The sequence below is a fragment of the Amblyomma maculatum genome, chromosome 10 (assembly GCF_055883805.1).
Source record: "Amblyomma maculatum isolate TAMU_Amacu chromosome 10, ASM5588380v1, whole genome shotgun sequence".
Lineage (NCBI taxonomy): Eukaryota > Metazoa > Arthropoda > Arachnida > Ixodida > Ixodidae > Amblyomma > Amblyomma maculatum.
Window position 1 is genome coordinate 45,463,664 of NC_139353.1, and position 18,504 is coordinate 45,482,167.

An 18,504-nucleotide genomic window follows, 5' to 3' on the forward strand; every position below is an offset into this window, starting at 1 on the left:
CTTTACATAATTGGCCCATTAGTTACCTCTTATGTACTTCCTTCTTTGCTCGGCTCACAATGGGGAAATCAGTTCATTAATGTTTTAACTTGGCAACCCAAATCATTTATTTATGAATAATTGCAGGCCTAACCTGGAAAGGCATCCAAAACAAACTAAACAAGTGGAAGAACTCTTTTATACAAGAGCAGTTTGTGGCTGTCAATAATTCCACCTTTAGTGTTTCACATCATTTCTTTTCAAGTTTCATGCATTTTTTTTTTCCTTTGTCCACTGTCCCTGGACGCAGTTGCATGGTAAAACACCCATGGCAGACAAAAGACGCATATTAGCACTTACGTATTAGCATAAACTTATACACGCCTTTTAATAAGAAGAGGATAAGGTAATCAAAATTTACTCTGTTTGGATGACAATGAGCGAGTTTACTTATAAAGAATGAAAACTCTGGCATAGTTTAGACCAGGGGTTCTCAGACTTTTTTGCTTGGAGGAACCCCAAAAGCCTTCAAATAGTGCTCGCCGGCGCGGCTCCTGTGCTTGTTCTTCAGATAGGCGAGGGCTGAAAATGCCTGTTCACATGCATATGTAGTTGCAAAGGGAAGCAAAATGTCCACTGCCCTTTCAAAGAGGCATGCAAACAGCGGAGCAGTCCCCATCCAAAATGTCACCAAGACTTCACCATTAAATTTTTCTTTTGAGAGCAGTGCTTGCCCTGAGCTCTGAGGATTCTCGCGGAACACAAGAAGACAGCCTGCGGAACCCCTGTGTTCCGTGGAACCCAGTTTGAGAACCCCTGGTTTAGACTATGAGAGCCTGTCAACAGGCAATGCCGCATCCAAGCGAGCAAGCACGATGACACATTTGACACGCGTCAAAAAGAGAGAAAAAAAAAAAGGAAGATTGCTCCGCGGTGAGCAACTACAGTCGTTTTCATGTTGTGGGAAACAGAGTGAAAAATAAAATGATAAAGCACAGCCGCTATATCTCCCTCACTGATGACTATCTCATACACACCATTTCACACCTTCACAGTATGCACCGTGCTACTGCAAACAGTGCCATTCATTGCACAGTTTGGTTTGTTTGGCTTGGTTTGTGGGGTTTAACGTTCCAAAGCACTTCAGGCTCCGAAAGACGCCCCGAAAGACGCCGTAGTGGAGGGCTCTGGAAATTTTGCTCACCTGGGGTTCTTCAACGTGCAGTGACAATGCACAGCACAGACGCCTTAACTGCTTTTCACCGGCATCGAAAAGCGGCCGCTGTGGCCGGGAAGCAACTCAGGCTATGAGAGACGATGTCATAGTGGAGGGCTCTGGAAATGTCGACCACCTGGGGTTCTTTAACGTGCACTGACATCGCACAGTACACGGGCACCTTGCTTTTCATCTCCATCAAAAAGCAACCCACTATGGTCAGGATTCGATCCCACATTCTTGGGCACAGAAGTCGAAGCACACTTGGGTTCCACTTGGAGCAAGCGTAGTGCCATAAATGATCCCTGTCGCCTTAAAGAAAGACTTCTCTTACTGAAATGTCAGCACTAAAGCAGTGCACACCTACCATTTTCATTTGCTTCCACTTCCCATTGGCCTAAGCTTCATTGCCTCTTCTTTCAACAGACTCAAAAATTTTAATGTCAAAACACTATTTATTAAATGCACAGCTCTTAGAAGTATATCTATATCATCACCAAAACCTGCTACACATTATTCCCATTGATAAGAAATTGTATAATAAAAGATATCAATGCCACTGACAAATTAGAGCAGCATTCAAGCACAGCACTCTATAGACAACATTTAGCGGAAAAACAACCATAGCTTCCACATATCCCAACAGCATTGACGGGCACATACACAGAAATGAATTCCAGTATACTTTCCACGTACTTTCCCAGTCTGTGAAATATCCAGTAGGAAATCCTAGGTTTAAAACACACCAAGAATGACAGTATGCTAAATCAATAGCCTTCCATTTTGTTCGGACAAAAGCTCACAATCGACATGTAACTGCACTTAGTACCTGCATTATTGGCAACAACTCTAAATAAACAACAGCTAAAAACAATGCTATTTTAACAACACGTGATGACACGCACTTTAACAGCACATACTCACATTTGTTCCCTCCTTCCACTACTTACGGAATAAATGGCGAAAATGTTTCAATTCCTAATGCAGCAGCACAAAAAATACGTCCACTGTGTCTGTGGAATGCACAACAAAAGTGGCTGCGTTAAGAATACAAAAAGTCAACCGCATTTATAATTACGACGAAAAACAACACTCAGTTCTACAGGGTTTGTAAGTGAAGCTAGAAGTAGAAAGATACTTGACAACCATAATATGGAAGAAGTCGACCCCTGTCACAGAGGAATTCAGTTATGACGACGAGCAGTATTACCAGAATGGTTTCACGTCCATAAATTTGTCTGGACTTTTTTCTAGATGCCTCAGAAATACTGCCAGCGTGCCAAAAATAGGGAATTCCATAAGCTAAGTGGCATTAGGCCACTGATAGCATGCGATTCATGTCACTATTTATATACGCGTTTTTTAACAGGCCAAGTTAACTGAAGGTCAGAGTAAACAAAGCCATTCATAACGTTTTGCATATATTATCTCTGACTCGCCAATATTCTAAACTTTGTTACAGGCTCTTTCAAGCTGCTAAAGAGCCGCAGATGCGTGAATGCTCGCGTTCATCAGTGTCTCCGTTTGTCCTAAAACTGACAACAAAGGCTGAAATGCAACTCTCTATAAGGCGCTAATGTTAAATCGTAATGTTAAATCGTGGTAAGGTAGGACAGACATGAAGACAGCTGCATTCCAGGAATGCTGCTCTTTTTCTGCCTCCTAGCAAAGCAAAGCGAGAGATCCGCAGAGCAAGGATAACCGGGCTACAGACCAAAACGAAAACAACTAATTAAAAGTGCTGACATAAAATCCAAGAATACGGCTGCCATCTCTGTCAGGTCGGAAAGCAAACGAGACAGTTCACAAGAGGTAGCCATTGTGGGTCCCATAGTGACCGAGATGGCTAGCAAGAGGCAGCCATTGTGGGTCCCGCTGGAAGCAGTATGCAGCTAGGATTGTGCTGGAGGCACGGGAAGTGTCTTGGCTACTTCGGGCGGAATGTGGTTTTTAAACCACTCGTGCTGCTCCTTGAGACAGGTGGCCAGAACACCACCACTGTTGACGTGGTCCACATCTTTGTGGTACTGCAGCCGGTTGCCATGGATGTCTGCGAGGCGGTGCGCAGTCCATCAACAACAGCGCCAAACAATGTCGGGCCAATGGAAGAAGATGGCTCTCGTTGATTAAGATGGCTCCATAGTTTTCTAAGCATGCTATTATAAAGCTGCAATTCTGTATCTTACGAGTAACGAATTTTACGCCTTCCATCTGCACCAAAATAAAGAGACTGATGGCTTGCACATATACAGGTGCTTAGTGGTACGCATGATTAGTGCCTGCATTTATTGCAGGCTAGTGTATACTCCCCATAAACGTTTTTTTTTTTTCTTCTGATGCCATTCAAGTTAAGTAGATTAGTATATTTGTTCAAAATCTGCCTCATTGCATTAAGGATCTGTGCCAATTACAAACTTGGAACACCAATATTTTTGGATGTTCCTGATCTTTTACATTTTTAAAGGATTGTTCCCAGTTCTCAGGTATTTGAGGCAGTGGATTAAAGCGAGTCATATGCCGCTTAGACAGAGACAGAGGGAAGTCTAGAGGCACTCCTAGACTTCATCACATCAGCCAACCTTTCTTCATTTATTTGCCCACACCCTTCATAACATTCCTTTTATGCCCTGAGGCAATAAACATCGCAAAAAAAAATAGCAAGTGTGGTATTCGCTGATCCCTTGTGATGGATCAAGCTCGGGTGAAATTTTAGAACAAGCTATAGAAATGTCTCAACACTGTCACAGTTTTCTCAAACAATAAAAGCTTAGCAGCAAGGCACAAAAACCATCAAGCAACTTTAGCCCCTACTCTGTACAACCATGGCAGGCCTAGAGATGAATGTAATTTAAGGGGGGACACCACCTGAAAGATAACTTTTGAACCACCTGCTCGATTTCACAGAAACTTGTGGGGCTAGTTTACAGCACTGCTGAGACTATTTCATTATTCTAGATAAAGTATGAAGGGCATTATGCAACCTACTATTGTTCAGAAAACGGAGGTAATTTTCAAAACATTTTTGTTGTCGACAACCGAACCGGAAATTCGGATACCTGATTTTTGGGTCATGCTTGACTATTCGGACTTTTTCACGGCAATGTGATATGCTCCATACAACTAATGCATATGAGCTTCCGAAATATTGGATGTATCGCAACTGATTGGTCGGTTTTTGGACTTCATTCACATTCACCCTGGCATCACTGCCAATAGCGAAGCCTCCAATAACACGTACTGTAAAGCGCCATTAATCCAGGCTTTAAGGGGGTCGAAAATGTGATTACACAAAGCAAAGTTTAAGCTAGAAATACAAGGCCCTTCACGCAGTACAACGCAGCAGCAGCACATACGGCCCCATCGTGTTTTGAGGATGTTTCACCGCATGGCAGACGAGGCTATGCGTGTTTGCCTGCGAGGTGCCCACGGCAGCGCTGCCATCAAACGCTGGTTGACGTATGCCGTCTGTATAAAAGCTGCACAGTGAGATCGTCAAGCACGAGACTGGGCTACAGACCCCTTCCTCCACCATAGTGGTAATCAGAAGTTTGCATTGTAATTTTTTTCTACAAAATTTCATTTTTCGGACGGTCCGAATTTTCAGCTGCAAGAGTCCAAAAATTTGGTGATTGACTGCATGTCTAGAGCACGCAGCTATGGAATTATTTTGCTTAAGGTTGCTATTATTTAAATAAATGTTACCACACAGTAATGACACTGATTTCTTCATTACCACCGTTGTTTTTTTTGTTTTGTTTTTAGCAAAGAAAAAAAAAGAAAAAGAAAAAGTAAGACTGAGCACACTGCTGTGTTCCTCACAAAATTTTCCTCCGGGAGCCTACTACAGTACTAATATTATTGAGTAATAGTGGAAGGATACTTTTCCTAAGCTAACAGTTTACCGCAAAAGCAGGAATTGAGGAAAATGGACTCAAAAAATTTAAAATCGCCCCACTTCATTTCTCAAGATCCAGTGCTCAGGAAAACTCGCCAGCAGCACAGCCCTTCTTTGTCTATACACTGCTCAGCCGCAGTGGTGTCGAGTTGCTGCTTTTTTCTGGTCATCTCCGAGCTCTGGGCTACTCTTGGTTGCTCTCGCAATACGTACAATTTGTTGTTGTTCTCTATGATCTTGGCAGAGTGTGCGCCACAAGCAATGTCCGGTTAGTCCCTTTTCAGTTCCTTTGGTCCTTCACCGAAGTGTACAAATTCCAGTGCTGCAACTGTCCTTACAGTTATTCTGAGAGAGGTCGGCATGTGTCCATCTACCTAAGCCGTCACATAACGCAAACTTTGCAGCCGGCATTCTTCCAACAAATATGTATACTTGAAGAGACCAGAAAAGCAAGACGACCAAATTTGGCGCCAGATGCAATCAAACGTGATCTGACAAAGCGAGCCCCCGCGTGGCACAAAAACACATTTGAAATGTCCCGAGCTACTTTTGAGCCAATCGCATCTCATTTTTGTTATTTAGCCAATCAGGGCTCCCCCCTCTCTGATTTTGGTGCTTGTTCTTAAATTTTCTGTACGCCTCACTCCCCTCTCGATGGAAGTGCGCGGCTCGTTGGAAAAAGGAAGGAATGATGCTTCCGGCAACAATACACACAGCGCGGCAGGTCAAATAGAAACCCTGTACGCGCGCTTTAAAAATGGCGGCTGCGTGCAGTTTCACTGGGTCCTAAAGAGCACACAGGTGCTACCGAACGTTCAGTAGGCGAGAATTCCTGTGTTTGTAGAGTACTCCCGTGCATAAAATTTAACCGAGAGGTTCCTTACTTGGTCCAGGAGTCGAAAACAAAAGTAACCCGAAAACGGGCTATTCCCAAATTGAGGCTTTTGCACTGTGTCCCCCTTTAGCGACCTCAACCAGTCTCACAATTCTTTTTCACTGAATAACTTCACTTCTAACTGAACAACGTTCAATGCAGCGTTTCACTCAAGCAAGTGCGCAGCGCAAATGAACATAAGAAACAAATAACTCATACAGCTCATAAACATAAATAATGAATCACACCTTTAGCATGTGTTCAAAATTCCAAGCAGAAATGTGCCCACAATATGGTCGCTGAAAATTCAAGCGTAAATAAATAAGTAACGAATTCGCAGATGCATACACATGTCAGAACCTGTGTGCAAATGCTGCAGAAACGCCTTCCAATATGCAGTTTTGCATATACTATGCAATTTAACTATGCGACAGTGTTAAAGGCTTCGTTTCCGGAAAAGTGCATGTATATGTGAACGAGGTTCCACAAAAGAAGCCAGAGTATGGGTGCCATTAACGATGTTACATCACACCTGTAAAGGCAGAGTTTCAGAGTCCCCCAAATCGTTTGCCTACAAAACGCGTGATATGCCAAGGTATAACAAACGCGTGATATGCCATGGGTAACGTTCGATACCAGAGGAGGCTGGGCAAGGTGACAGTTTATTCTGGCATATGCATCTGCCTTCTTCGGCCGTGCATTCATTACTCGCAAGAGTACAATGGCTACTATTTGATCTTGAAAAGAACAAAAAAATTTGTTAGAGGCCATATGTTGTTCACTGATACAAGTGAACTTGGAAGATTTGACTAAACAATCTAAAACTGTAGTCAACACGAGGCACCCTGTCCAGAACATTAATCTTTTTTCACGTAAATGCCCATTTGTTAGCACTTACCCGTTAGGAGACCTCCCGTAGCATGCAGGATGGCTTCAGGAGCACAGGTGTCCCACTTCTTGCAGCCCTTACTTGGGAACACATAGGCGTGGGCCTTTCCTTCGATCAAAAGCAGCACCTGGATAGGAGCGAGTCGGCCGAATCTCAGCGAATTGCTCAGCGCTACCGGACAGCTGCAGCAGGCATACAACATTCACTGCAAAGAGCTGTCATCCAAGGAAGCCTGCCTAATCCAGCGTTTCAACAGTGATAAAATGTCAAGATAGCCCCAAGTTTCCTTGAAAGCAAATCATAAGTAACCAAGCTACTCACTGTCGTGACATGAGGCGTAATACCACCATTCCCTAATTGCTTGCGTTATTCAGCCGTGAACTTTTCTGCCTCGAATTGATCGCTCAGAAGACGGTTACAGTGTTTTTCTTACACAATGTAAATACATCATCTTATTACCAACAAACAAAAATCCCCAGAACTCACATACAGAGTGTAGTAACCGACCAAGGCCTGATTTAGCATAATCATCATAATTGTAACCACCTACTCCTACCGGGAGATCTTCCCGATAACGTTAAATGATATTTACAGAATCATCACAAATACAGTGGGACTGGTCTGTAAAAGGTCCAATTTCACTCATTTAAAGAACTGAAATAATTCTGTTTACATCGTTGTTGCAGATACCACTACTAGGGATGAAAGAACAAATGTAAATAAATAAATAAACTAATGGTCTGAACTTTCTTGAAAGGTAGAACCTAGTAATGAGCAAGTTTCACTGGTGCCTTGACATGGCTGCCTACTTTGCCTACAATAAGACACAACTAAAAAAAAAAAAAAAGCAACAGTTGTTCACTATGGGTCATGGTATATGGCATGCATATTACTCCCATGAACAGTAAACAAAATCATTCTTGTTATATTTGACATTAGCTGGGGCATCTAAATTCTTGAGCTTGTAATCTGGTCTGATGCTCTGCTTTTTCGTTTGGTGACCATAAAAGCTTTAACAACGAACTATTTTCCGTCACAGATGAATTATGCATGGTGGTTACTGCAGAAAGCAGTACATTATAAGCACTGCAGCTCTAGAAACAACGCATCCAACCAGTTGTGGAGGAAGTCACAATATTGGAGCCTATCAACAACTGTGCTACTGTATTTGCACGAATTAAATGCGAGGTTTTTTTTTTTTTCCTTAAATCATCTGCTTCAGATCCCACCTCGCGTTATCATCGAAATAATGCAACGATTATAGCGCGAATAATGTTTTTTTTCTCTTCTTTTCGAGATACCTACAGCGAGTTCACTCACACAGCTTGTGAGCTGCAAGAGAAAGCCAACTTCCAGACACCCTCGGGCTGTTCTGTGGGTACAGTCGGCATTTACAGATTCATAATTTATAACGTATGTGAGCTATGTCTATGTTATCTTTGCAGGTGGGTAGTACAGCAAGGCAAACATGATGTACATGATATAACTTGATGATCAGGAAATTAACAAAAATTAGTCAAGTTTTTAAAATTGATTACAGGGCAGAATATAATTTGCAAAATTGGAGGCCACCAACGTCAAAGATGAATTCAATTTCTAAATTTTCTTAAACATGTGGTTAGGAATGCTGAATGCAAAAAAATACGAATTTCAAACCTAGCTACGTTCACTTTTGAACACTGCAACTTTACAAACTGGTGTCTCTTGCATTTTTTATGTGTACACATTCAGGCACCATTCGTGCATATGATGACGTAGAAGAAGATAACATGATTCTAGTGACAATATGTACCACGTGCTGTGACACTGCTTTATAAGTGTGCAATGAATGGAAACCAACTCAACAAGCTTTCAGATGCATATTTTTTTGCCTTCAATACTTTGAGGCAAGTTGCCAATTAATGAAAAATAAAAAGGGGTCCCACCTTTCATGTTAACAGCCTTCAGTCTTGCAAATAATATATTTCCCCTTAAAATCCAAAATATAAAGTTGATTAGTTAAGTATCGTTAATTTTAAGTAACTAAGCCTTAAACTTCATAATCCATGCATAATGCTTGCCCAGCTGTACAACCTGCCCGAACTGGTTGGCTTCAGGTATCTCTCATAGTTCTTGAAATACGAATCTGTAAAAAACCCTTAATCTGGATAACAACAAGAGGGAGAAGCGCAGAGTGGCAATTATTCATTATTGTCACAAAACCTGTCGCCTGTACTGCACCCAACTTCTAGCCCCAAAACAGGTTTGGCCGCCGTGGTGAAGGGGTTTTCACTGAGCCGAGAAAACGACTTCCAGAGTTTTTCGAAGGGTCCATAGTGACAGCAAAGCAATGATTCGATGTTGACACTCACTGGCAATTCTTTTGGACATGCTTTTGGCTACACCGTGAAGTTGTACTGTGGTGTACAACCATTACAAAGCAAGCAATGTAATGGTCCACTAGGTGCGTCCATCCATTATTAGCAAGACCGTTTGCACGCTCTCTGAGCATGCAAAAATGTTTCAATTGTATTGGTTGCACTGATTGTACACTGGGGTTTTGTGGCGGAAACCCTAGCAGGAAAAAATCTGCTCGCGGAATTTGAGAGGCTTTTTGATCAGAGTGGTGTGTAAATGACAGTTCTCTTGCCCTCTATGAAGGCAAGATAAAGTTTCTTTCTCGCCTTATCTGTTAAAAACCCTGCATGCTGATCAGTTGTGAGTAGCGCCCATGTTTCATTCTGTGAGCTTTTTCCTTTTTGTCTGGCGTGTGTTTTGTACTAAACGATATTATTAAAACCAAGCTACCATGGCGGGCGTGTCAATTTAAAGTAAATTTATAGCTAACATGAAACACAGCAGCACAGGGAACCATTGTGAAGACGTCAACCGGGCCTACAGACCCATCTAACCATCAAGCAACGTGCGTAAGCTCAGTGTCATCTCACGGCTGCTGTATTAAAACCCCAGTATTTAGCTACATACTGGTTAATTTGGAATCATAGACCTGGCTCTATCTGATCGATGATGCTGTGAAAAAAAAAAAATAAGAGGAAACCACAAAAAGCGAGAGCAAGCAATGAGAAGATCACTCCCAGTCACCTTGTGGCCTGCGCCTCCTACACGCAGCACTTCATCAGGCTTCATAGATTCAATGCAGCCATTGATGATGGGGCTCGAGTGAGAACGTGTGGTGGTGATGATCTTTTTGTCGCTCGGGGGCGGCGTGCGCGAGATGCCAAATGCACCGACTCCGACAATGCCCCACATTGTGCGGCCTTGCTTGTATACATCCTTCTCCACCTTGAAAGATGAGACGCAAAGGAGAAAGAAATAGAACAGGTGAGGGAAAGCAATGAAGGCCATCGCGGGTTTATGTCCAGCATGCTCACAGCTTTGATTTCAAACTAGCCATATTTTATGGCGAAATATGAGCAGGTAATACATATATGCACTTTTGCATCTATCTTTTTTAACCAAATGATGCAATTTATGTTCCAATGTAAACATTCATCCTTAATGCACGTTGTGCGGTTTTTCACACGCAAGCATAAAGTCACAGAAAAAGGCATTAACGCACAAAGAACATTAATTTTGTTCTGACCTCATAACCCAGGCAAAGGACCATCATGCAATACTAGTTAGTGGTGTGACTTGACACTTCTGCAATATTCACAAAGGTCTTAAAATGCGACCAAACAGGATGTTGAAAACACCATAATCATGCCATCTTCAGCTAAAATAAAGAAAGTGATACCAAAGTGCCTAATGCACACATTGCGGAGAATATGCCAAAGAATAACTTCACTAGGCAGGCGACAGAAAGGTGCTTGCAATCAGCATGACTCTTGCCTCCTGCGTTTGAAGTCAAATTGCACAAAAACATTGAAAGTGCAGAATACTACGTTCCATCCACAAAGTGACGATTCGATGATATAGAAGCGGGCTCTCTTTTACCACATGGCTGCTACAGAGACAGGGCTCTTTGTTCTCTAATTTCAGGATGTTTGAAACACTGCGTCTACCAATTTTAATTCGCTTTTGAATTGTAAGCAAGCCATGATGAATTGAATTCTGCCTGTCCGATACATGCAGAATTTTGACCAGTGTACTCAGATGGTTAGCGCTAAAGGTACGGCTGCAACAGTGTTGTAAACAACGCTCCCCTATTTGTTCCGTTTTCGGAAACGTAAGTGGTGCGGCCATTGTGCAGCTGAAACACTAACAGTCTGAGACACTTGGAAACAATTAGCTGGCCACAGTGAAATATATACGTAGGAAGTAGAATGTTAATGCCAAACATTTGTCAATAATGATGAGCGGCATACATGCTGCTTTTTTCCTTACCTTGTTCGCACTCACATTTTTCATGGGGAGCAGTAAAATGTAAAGATTTTATTACACCCTGCCTACCACCAAAAACTTTTTTGCCATAAACAGTGCATGGTTTAAGCAAAGTGCCCTATGCTCGGAAAACAGCAATTTGGCCACCGATTTCTTGATTAGCAGGCTGCCCACCTCAAATGGCATGGCAGTTATTTTTTTTTGTAAAACTGTACAATTAAACGCAATTTTACGAGAATGCCTCATGCTTACAGGCCTTCAATGGAAATGGTTTGCCTGATCGTGCAGAAACACTTTCTTTACAGAAAAGATATATATGTCATAAACCTTTATCCACGACTGTACTACATAGCCTGATAAGTCCACTTGATGCGATGCCCTTAATCTTTAATGAACCAAGCTGTGTAAAGCTCGAGGGTCCAAAGTAGATGGCTACTAGAAATATAATTGAATAGCTGTGTTTCAATGACGATGTACTTGTTCCCACACTTTAAGTGAGTAGGAAATTTTCATTTAAAACATGACACAATATCAATCCCTTATGATTATAATACAGCTTCATTTCACAAGCAAACTTGCAACAAGCAGCACATTAAGCACTACAAGAAACTAGCCATCACCATAACATGCACTAAACACAACGCGACAGTATTCAGCCAAGCACTGCTGTGTTACGAAGTGCTTTTGTTATATAACTACATCTTAACTACATTATAACTACAAATAAACACTATAGCATGTTTTGTCCAGGTAGTTAAGCATGCATGCAACGAAATCGAGCAACGAAAAGAAAAAGTGACGCATGGTGAGCAGAGAGAAAGCTCATTCAGCAAGCAGTATTAATATGTGGACAAGGCTGACGACGGCCACCACTGTCATTACCACTGTCATTACATTTCACTGTCATTACAAAGTTTGGAAAACAGGGGCACTTGGACAGGGGATTTATCTTAAATAAGAAATGTTCAAGTGTGATGCTTAAAAATTGTTTTAGAATGTCAAGCTCACACAATATAGCTTGGCGTAGTACTATTAGCTTTCAAATTATCACTTCGCGGTAAACGTTGAGGAGCCAAAGTTGCCCAGGTAAATCATTACCACAGTGACTGCTTGTAGACAAGATACAAGTATTACAGTTGCATGAAAGCATTTGAGTTTATGCTTGTCTGGTTGTTATTTTCTCTTATGTGCATTCATAGCACTAACACACTTTCATACAAATGTTTACAAAAATTTTGGAGGAGGAACCACTGGAATGTGTCAACAAAGTTACAGCGTACCAAAATATTTTGAAAAGCAATTCACCCTCCGTTTTCAGCTTTCTCTACCGAACATTAATTTTTTGCATAGCCTTTCAACCTCCAAATATTTTCCAGAACATGTTTATTAGAAAAAATTCTTTGAGGCATCTAAATTATCTCGAAAATAATGTCACACAGATAAATCTTCTGTGCCCAACTAATTCTAATCGTGACAAATTCGATTTGCTAATTACGGAGCTCAGTCAATGAAGCTTAAGCACAGCACAAGCAAAAGCAGAAAAGAGAGAAAAGCAGAGAGACCCTTGCGTTGGCTTCCTGTTCCCTTGAACCCAGCGACGACTGGCACGTGTGCAGTTGGAGAGGAAGGGAGGGGGAAGAAGAGAGAGAGAGAGAAAACGACGACAGGAAAGCGATATCAGAGGATAAAAACGGGGGCAGCAGCTGTCGTGACTAGGCACGACAGCTGCACGACAGGCCCGAAAGGTAGAGGGTGAGGGGTGTGGGGGCAGGGACTCTTGCCTGTATTCTCCTCACCTGGTAGTTGTAGTATGGCTGATGAATGACTCCTCCTACTGCCTTACCCTGTACGGCAATGCCAACGAGAATGGTCACATGGTCGAGGAAACCTGCACACAGCAATAGCATCTGTGGCGAGAGCCATTGCACTACGCTCTTGTGTCACACGCATTAGTAGGTTGTTTCAACACACAGTCGATGGTACAGGAGAACAAAGCACGAAAATCAGCAGTCAGCAGGGGAGCTAATCTTATCAGGAGCACCACAGAATCACTGAAATCAAACTTTGATGTTGACACTTCCAAGTATCAAAAAGCATCCCTGAATCGCCCTGCCGTGGTGGTGCACTAGTTAGGGCGCTCAACTACTGTGCCCAAGGATGTGGGACCAAATCCCGACTGCGGTCGCCGCTTTTCGATAGAGGCGGAAAGCAAGGCGCCTGTGTGCTGTGTGACGTCAGTGCTCGTTAAAGAAAACCAGGTGGTCAAAATTTCTGGAGTTCTTCACCATGGCATCTGTTATAGTTTGAGTCATTTTGGGTCGTTAAACCCGATAAACCAATCACCCCTGAATTTCACCAAACTTTATCCCCATAGGGTTTGAAACACTCAGAGTTGACAGTACTAAACATTAAAAAAAAAAATGTCCATGGCCTTTTATATGGCAAAATTTGTAACAAAATTAATAACACATTGTTCCTCCTAAGGGTTCAGCAAGATCTCTTGGGAAATGGTTAGGACTGGTTAAGACGAACTGGTGGCTTGTGCAGCAAAGACTCAACATAGTCTGTGGATCTGTTTAATAGAAATACAGTAGTGCCCGATCATATCACAGGTTATATAATCTAAAAAGGTATTGCCTGCAACAACTCACCCTGTGTGTATTCCTTAGTTCCATCCAATGGGTCAACCCAAACCACGAGCTGGAAAGCAAAGTCTGATCACACATGTGCAGGTTATCGTACCTCAATTCCTAATAACTGGCAAGCCTTTGCTTTCTACCTCAAAACAATCACGTTCACAAAGGCAATTGTGCCTGGCTATAAAACATTACATTTGATAATGATACATATCAAAATAAATAAATGTGTCAACACCTCTCTTCCCTCTATCCATGCTAAAAGGTTTCTGTGTAATAAGGCGGTTGCTCACACTAAAGGATTTAGAAACAGTGTACACAAGACTGCTGCCAGTACAGACATTTAAAACGTTCCCAGTGTAACGTTTTACCTCCAAATTTCTTAGTAAGCATAATAGGAAAGTTAACAAGGATGCTGGGTAAACAGTGCTGCTCCATCCTCATTAAATGCAAATCGAAGCCGCTCACATCTTCCTCTTTAACATTTTTGAGTTCATCGGGCAGTGTAGTTGACAGGACGTCCTTGTCAAGGTCAGTGATGATCCATTCGTCGCTAATTTTTTTCTCTTCTAGTGTCTGCAAAGAGAGGACAAAGTATGTAACAGTGATGACTCCTCAACACCGGTGTCGTATGCTCATTAGGATAGAAGCGGAGACAGCATAACTGTGGAGCCCGATATAAAAGGTTTGTTCTGAAACAAGTACTCAATTACAAAAGGGCATTTGGCACATCATAGCCATAGTTGCTTATGCTCCATAAAACCCCATATAACTAACTCAATTACAAAAGGTGTTGTGCATTACGGATTCTGTAAACACAGCAATTTTCAGTGAGACAGAATCAGCATCTGTAATACAAAGCTAAATCTCGGTTTTATAATGCGTAGGACAAGATACTCAGCTCAGCGGATTAAAAAAGAGATAAAAGAGTGCTTTATGCACATACAATATTAAACTAAACATCAGACAAATTGAAGCAGCTGAGATATATATTAGGAAACCAAAAGATTCACCTCCTCTCCAATAATGGTCAGCTTAGGAAATTGCCGAGATAGTGAAGTGACAATGCAACGCTGAACAGACCGGTCTGCTTCAGTCTGCAGGTCGTTGATTCCTTCCTAAAAGTGGCAAAAAGGAGAAAAAGCATTAGGCATCACCACCTCCTTTCTGCTGCTTTCTTCTTATGTGGCAAGTCTATGATGGCTAGCCACATAGTACTAAAGTTTTCTTCTTTCTTAGTTCAATTAAATACTTTCTTTTTCAAGCAACTAGAGCCTCTTCCCACTGTTCAAAGGAAATGAAAAAGCTGGTGACAGTTCATATCCGGCAGGACCACACTTGTAGCTTTTTTTTTAATCCTCAACCACATAAAATAGGCCATAGGCAGATAGGTGCACAGCAGGAACTTCTGTCTGAAATGACAGACTGCCAACAGCTGCTAGTTTGCATTCAGAATCAGATGTTCAGCTGATCACAACTAATACTGATCGCAACTCTTCTAAACTGCTGAATCAAGTACCTACCCTTAAATACATATTGTTCATGTTATACTAGTGTTCATATTATACTATCAACCAGGTGACAGAAAAATGCTTGGAACATAACCAGCCCCTATACATTCACTGATTATGAAAAAAAATAGTTCTAGTTAACCCTAGTTGAATTGTGAAAACAACAGTGCCAGCTTCTTTTGCCTGCTACATTATTCCCCTATCACGCCCTATCAGTGTAAGGTGCTACATTATTGGGGACACTTTAGCTCATCCTTTAAGGGTATGACACAAGAGTGTAAGCTACCAGCCCACGTATATAGTCACGCTTCAACCAAGCCGTATGGACGTGGCTGCGTGTCGTAGGGGTAACGAGAATGCAGTCCTGGCAGGCTGATTCTGGTATCACTCTCTAATATGAAAGGAGCGACCAGAGTTGGCAGCTCCTGCCCGTGGCATAGGGGTAACGTGAATTCAAATGTCATGGCAGGCCGATGTTTTTATGGAGAGACCGTAGCTACACCTCTTCGTGGTGTAGCTATGCTGTGAAGAGGCCTCTTCACGCCTCTTCATTGCGTAGCTGTGGCCACCCAAGGTCTTGCTTTAGCTGTCGTAGTATTGCTTTCGCAATAAAAGCATTTGACTCAGTCGAAACCTTAGCATCCATTCAGGCATTGTGAAATCAGGGTGTAGACAAGCTGTATGTGAAAGTGCTGGAACATATCTATAGTGAGCACGGCAACCATAGCTATGCATAAAGAAAGTAACAAAATTCTGACAAAGAAAAGTGTTTGGCAAGGAGACACAATCTCCTCAGTTCTGTTCACAGCTTGCTTAGAGGAAGCATTCATAGACTTGGAATGGGAGCAGTTAGGAATGAGGGTCGATGAAGAATACCTCGGTAATCTGCGACTGCTGATGACACTGCCCTGCTCAGTAAATCAGGAAAAGAATTGCAAAAAATGATTAATGACCTAGACAGGGTAAACAGAAAAAGACCTAAAAATTAATATACAAAAGATTAAGGTAATGTTCAACAGCATTGGAAAGGAACAGCAGTTTACTATAAGCAGCGAAGCACTGGAATGGTAGGCGAATATGTCTACTTAGGACAGTTAGTAACTGAAGATCCTAACAATGAAAGGAAAATAACTAGGAGAATGAGAATGAGATGGAGCGCATTTGGCAAGTTCTCGCAGATTATGACTAACAGTTTACCAGTATCGCTCCAGAGGAAAGTATACAACAGTTGCATCTCACCTGTAGTCACCTATGTGGTTAAAATGTGAAGGCTAAGGTTCTACTTAAGTTGAGAACAACGCAGAGGGCTATGGAACGAAAAATGGTATGGATAACGTTAAGAGATAGGAAGCATGCAGAGTGGATCAGAGAAATAACTCGAGTTCATGACAATCTAGTGGAAATCAAGAAAAAATGGGCATAGGCAAAGCATGTAGTGCGAAAAGAGGACAACCGATAGTCGTTATGGGTAACAAATTAGATTCCGAGGGAAGGAAAGCATAGGAGGGGCCGGCAGGTTCAAGTGGATGCAGCTAGCACAGGACTGGGTTAATTGAAGGAATATGGGAGAGGCCTTTGCCCTGCAGTGGGTATAGTCAGGCTCATGATGATGTTTCTTAGGGCTAGAGTATTGGAGAGAACTGAAGTGCACTTTTATATGAACCTGGGTGGACAAATAGTTTGATAAGCACTCGCTGTATGTCATATTTTACACAATTAGCTTTTAGTTGTTCAGCTTGTCTATTTGCACAAACAGCCAACAACTGTTAAAGTACCTCCTGCTGAGAACCTGCTGACACTTCCCTAATCTGTCTATACTTCATGGTCAAGCTCAGGTTTACTGGTTCTGTACAACACAGAACATTACAGTTTTGACCAGTCCTTAGGGAAAATGATTTGTTTGCAAAGGTGCAGGAATGTTTCTTTCCACTAACTTTAGCATTGTGGCACCGTCAATCAAGCATCGCAGGCAACTCCAGTTAAAGCTTAAGGGCGCATTTTTAGCCCAACCTGAGGTCATTGCCTTCCAGAGGGCAGCTGTGGAGTGCTGAAACACAGTGGCTCGTTTAGGGCGGCCATAGCATTGATAACGACTAAACAATCTTGGGAGAAAAACGGCTGCAATAAAAGAATCTGACGTTGTATCTGATAACCTTGAAAGTTCACGGCACACAGGTGCGAAATCGTCACGCCACGACTCGAACTAAACTGGTGCCCTGTAACACGACCTACATACAGTAGGTCGCGCATGATCTGTAGACAGGCCCAACTCAAAGGCAGCATGAATGAACGTTAATTCAAAACGCTGCGTCAAGAAATTCCATTTTGCTCTCCGCAATGAGGCACGCCAAGCCAATGGAACTTCCACAATTGTTCGCTGAAAGGGACGAAAGAAAGATAATGAGTGGTTGACGGAATCAAACTCTCAAGGTAGTCTCGGAACGCTTGCCAACCGCTCGTACAGCCTTGGGGGAAACGGCGACAGTCCGCTCGGACGGACAGAGAGGGAGCGCATGTAACATGCGAGCACAAATGCACGGAAAGAGCAAGGTAAGAGAGAGAGAAAAAAAAAAATAGCCAAGGCCCGTTCCGCTAATCGCACAGCTGTGGAGGACACGGCGGCAGCGATCAAGCGGGATGTGACGGCGCTCATGACTCTCGAACACGCAACAACGGAACGGAACTTCAGAAAAAGATCTCTGAAAGAAAAATCAAATGTTTTTTGTATTCAATTAAATCAACAAAACTTCGCCAATATACTTGATTACTGCCTTAATGAGAGGTACCGTCGGTGTAGCTTGGGAAACTACCGATTAGAAAGTAGGCGCCAAATGCATGGCAATAAGCACGGCACAGCAAAAAGAGCAATGGGGAGCGAAAAGCTACCAACCTTTTCGACAATTCCGAGGTTCCCGCTGTTCATGATGTCCTTGATTATTTTTCCTGCACCATTAACTATTTTAACTGTGTTTGATATCACCCTCAGGACGAGGGGGCCGGTCCCCGCTGCACCGCATGAAGCCATGTTTGTTTATGACCTCATGTGGTGTCAGCTAGCACAGGAGTTCGGCTGCCACCGGCTGCCACTTATGCCTGCTTAGGAAAGCTTTTAGCGACATCTAGATAATGTGGGTGCAATTCAGTCTACGAGTTTTATAAGCGACTGAAGTGAATCCAAACC

The 18,504-nt window shown here is 42.5% G+C and overlaps 1 protein-coding gene across 1 annotated transcript; it reads right to left on the reverse strand.

Annotated features, from left to right (window-relative positions):
* Positions 1–1,630: 1,630 nt before the first annotated feature.
* On the reverse strand, positions 1,631–18,374 carry LOC146176326 (3'(2'),5'-bisphosphate nucleotidase 1). The gene is made up of 8 exons (XM_084582672.1): positions 18,214–18,374; positions 14,826–14,930; positions 14,281–14,388; positions 13,828–13,876; positions 12,973–13,064; positions 9,935–10,135; positions 6,863–6,980; positions 1,631–3,245 (listed from the first exon to the last, which is right to left on the reverse strand). The coding sequence occupies exons 1-8, from the start codon at positions 18,346–18,348 to the stop codon at positions 3,088–3,090; spliced, it is 966 nt and encodes a 321-aa protein (XP_084438798.1). The 5' UTR covers positions 18,349–18,374; the 3' UTR covers positions 1,631–3,087.
* Between the last annotated feature and the right edge of the window lie 130 nt (positions 18,375–18,504).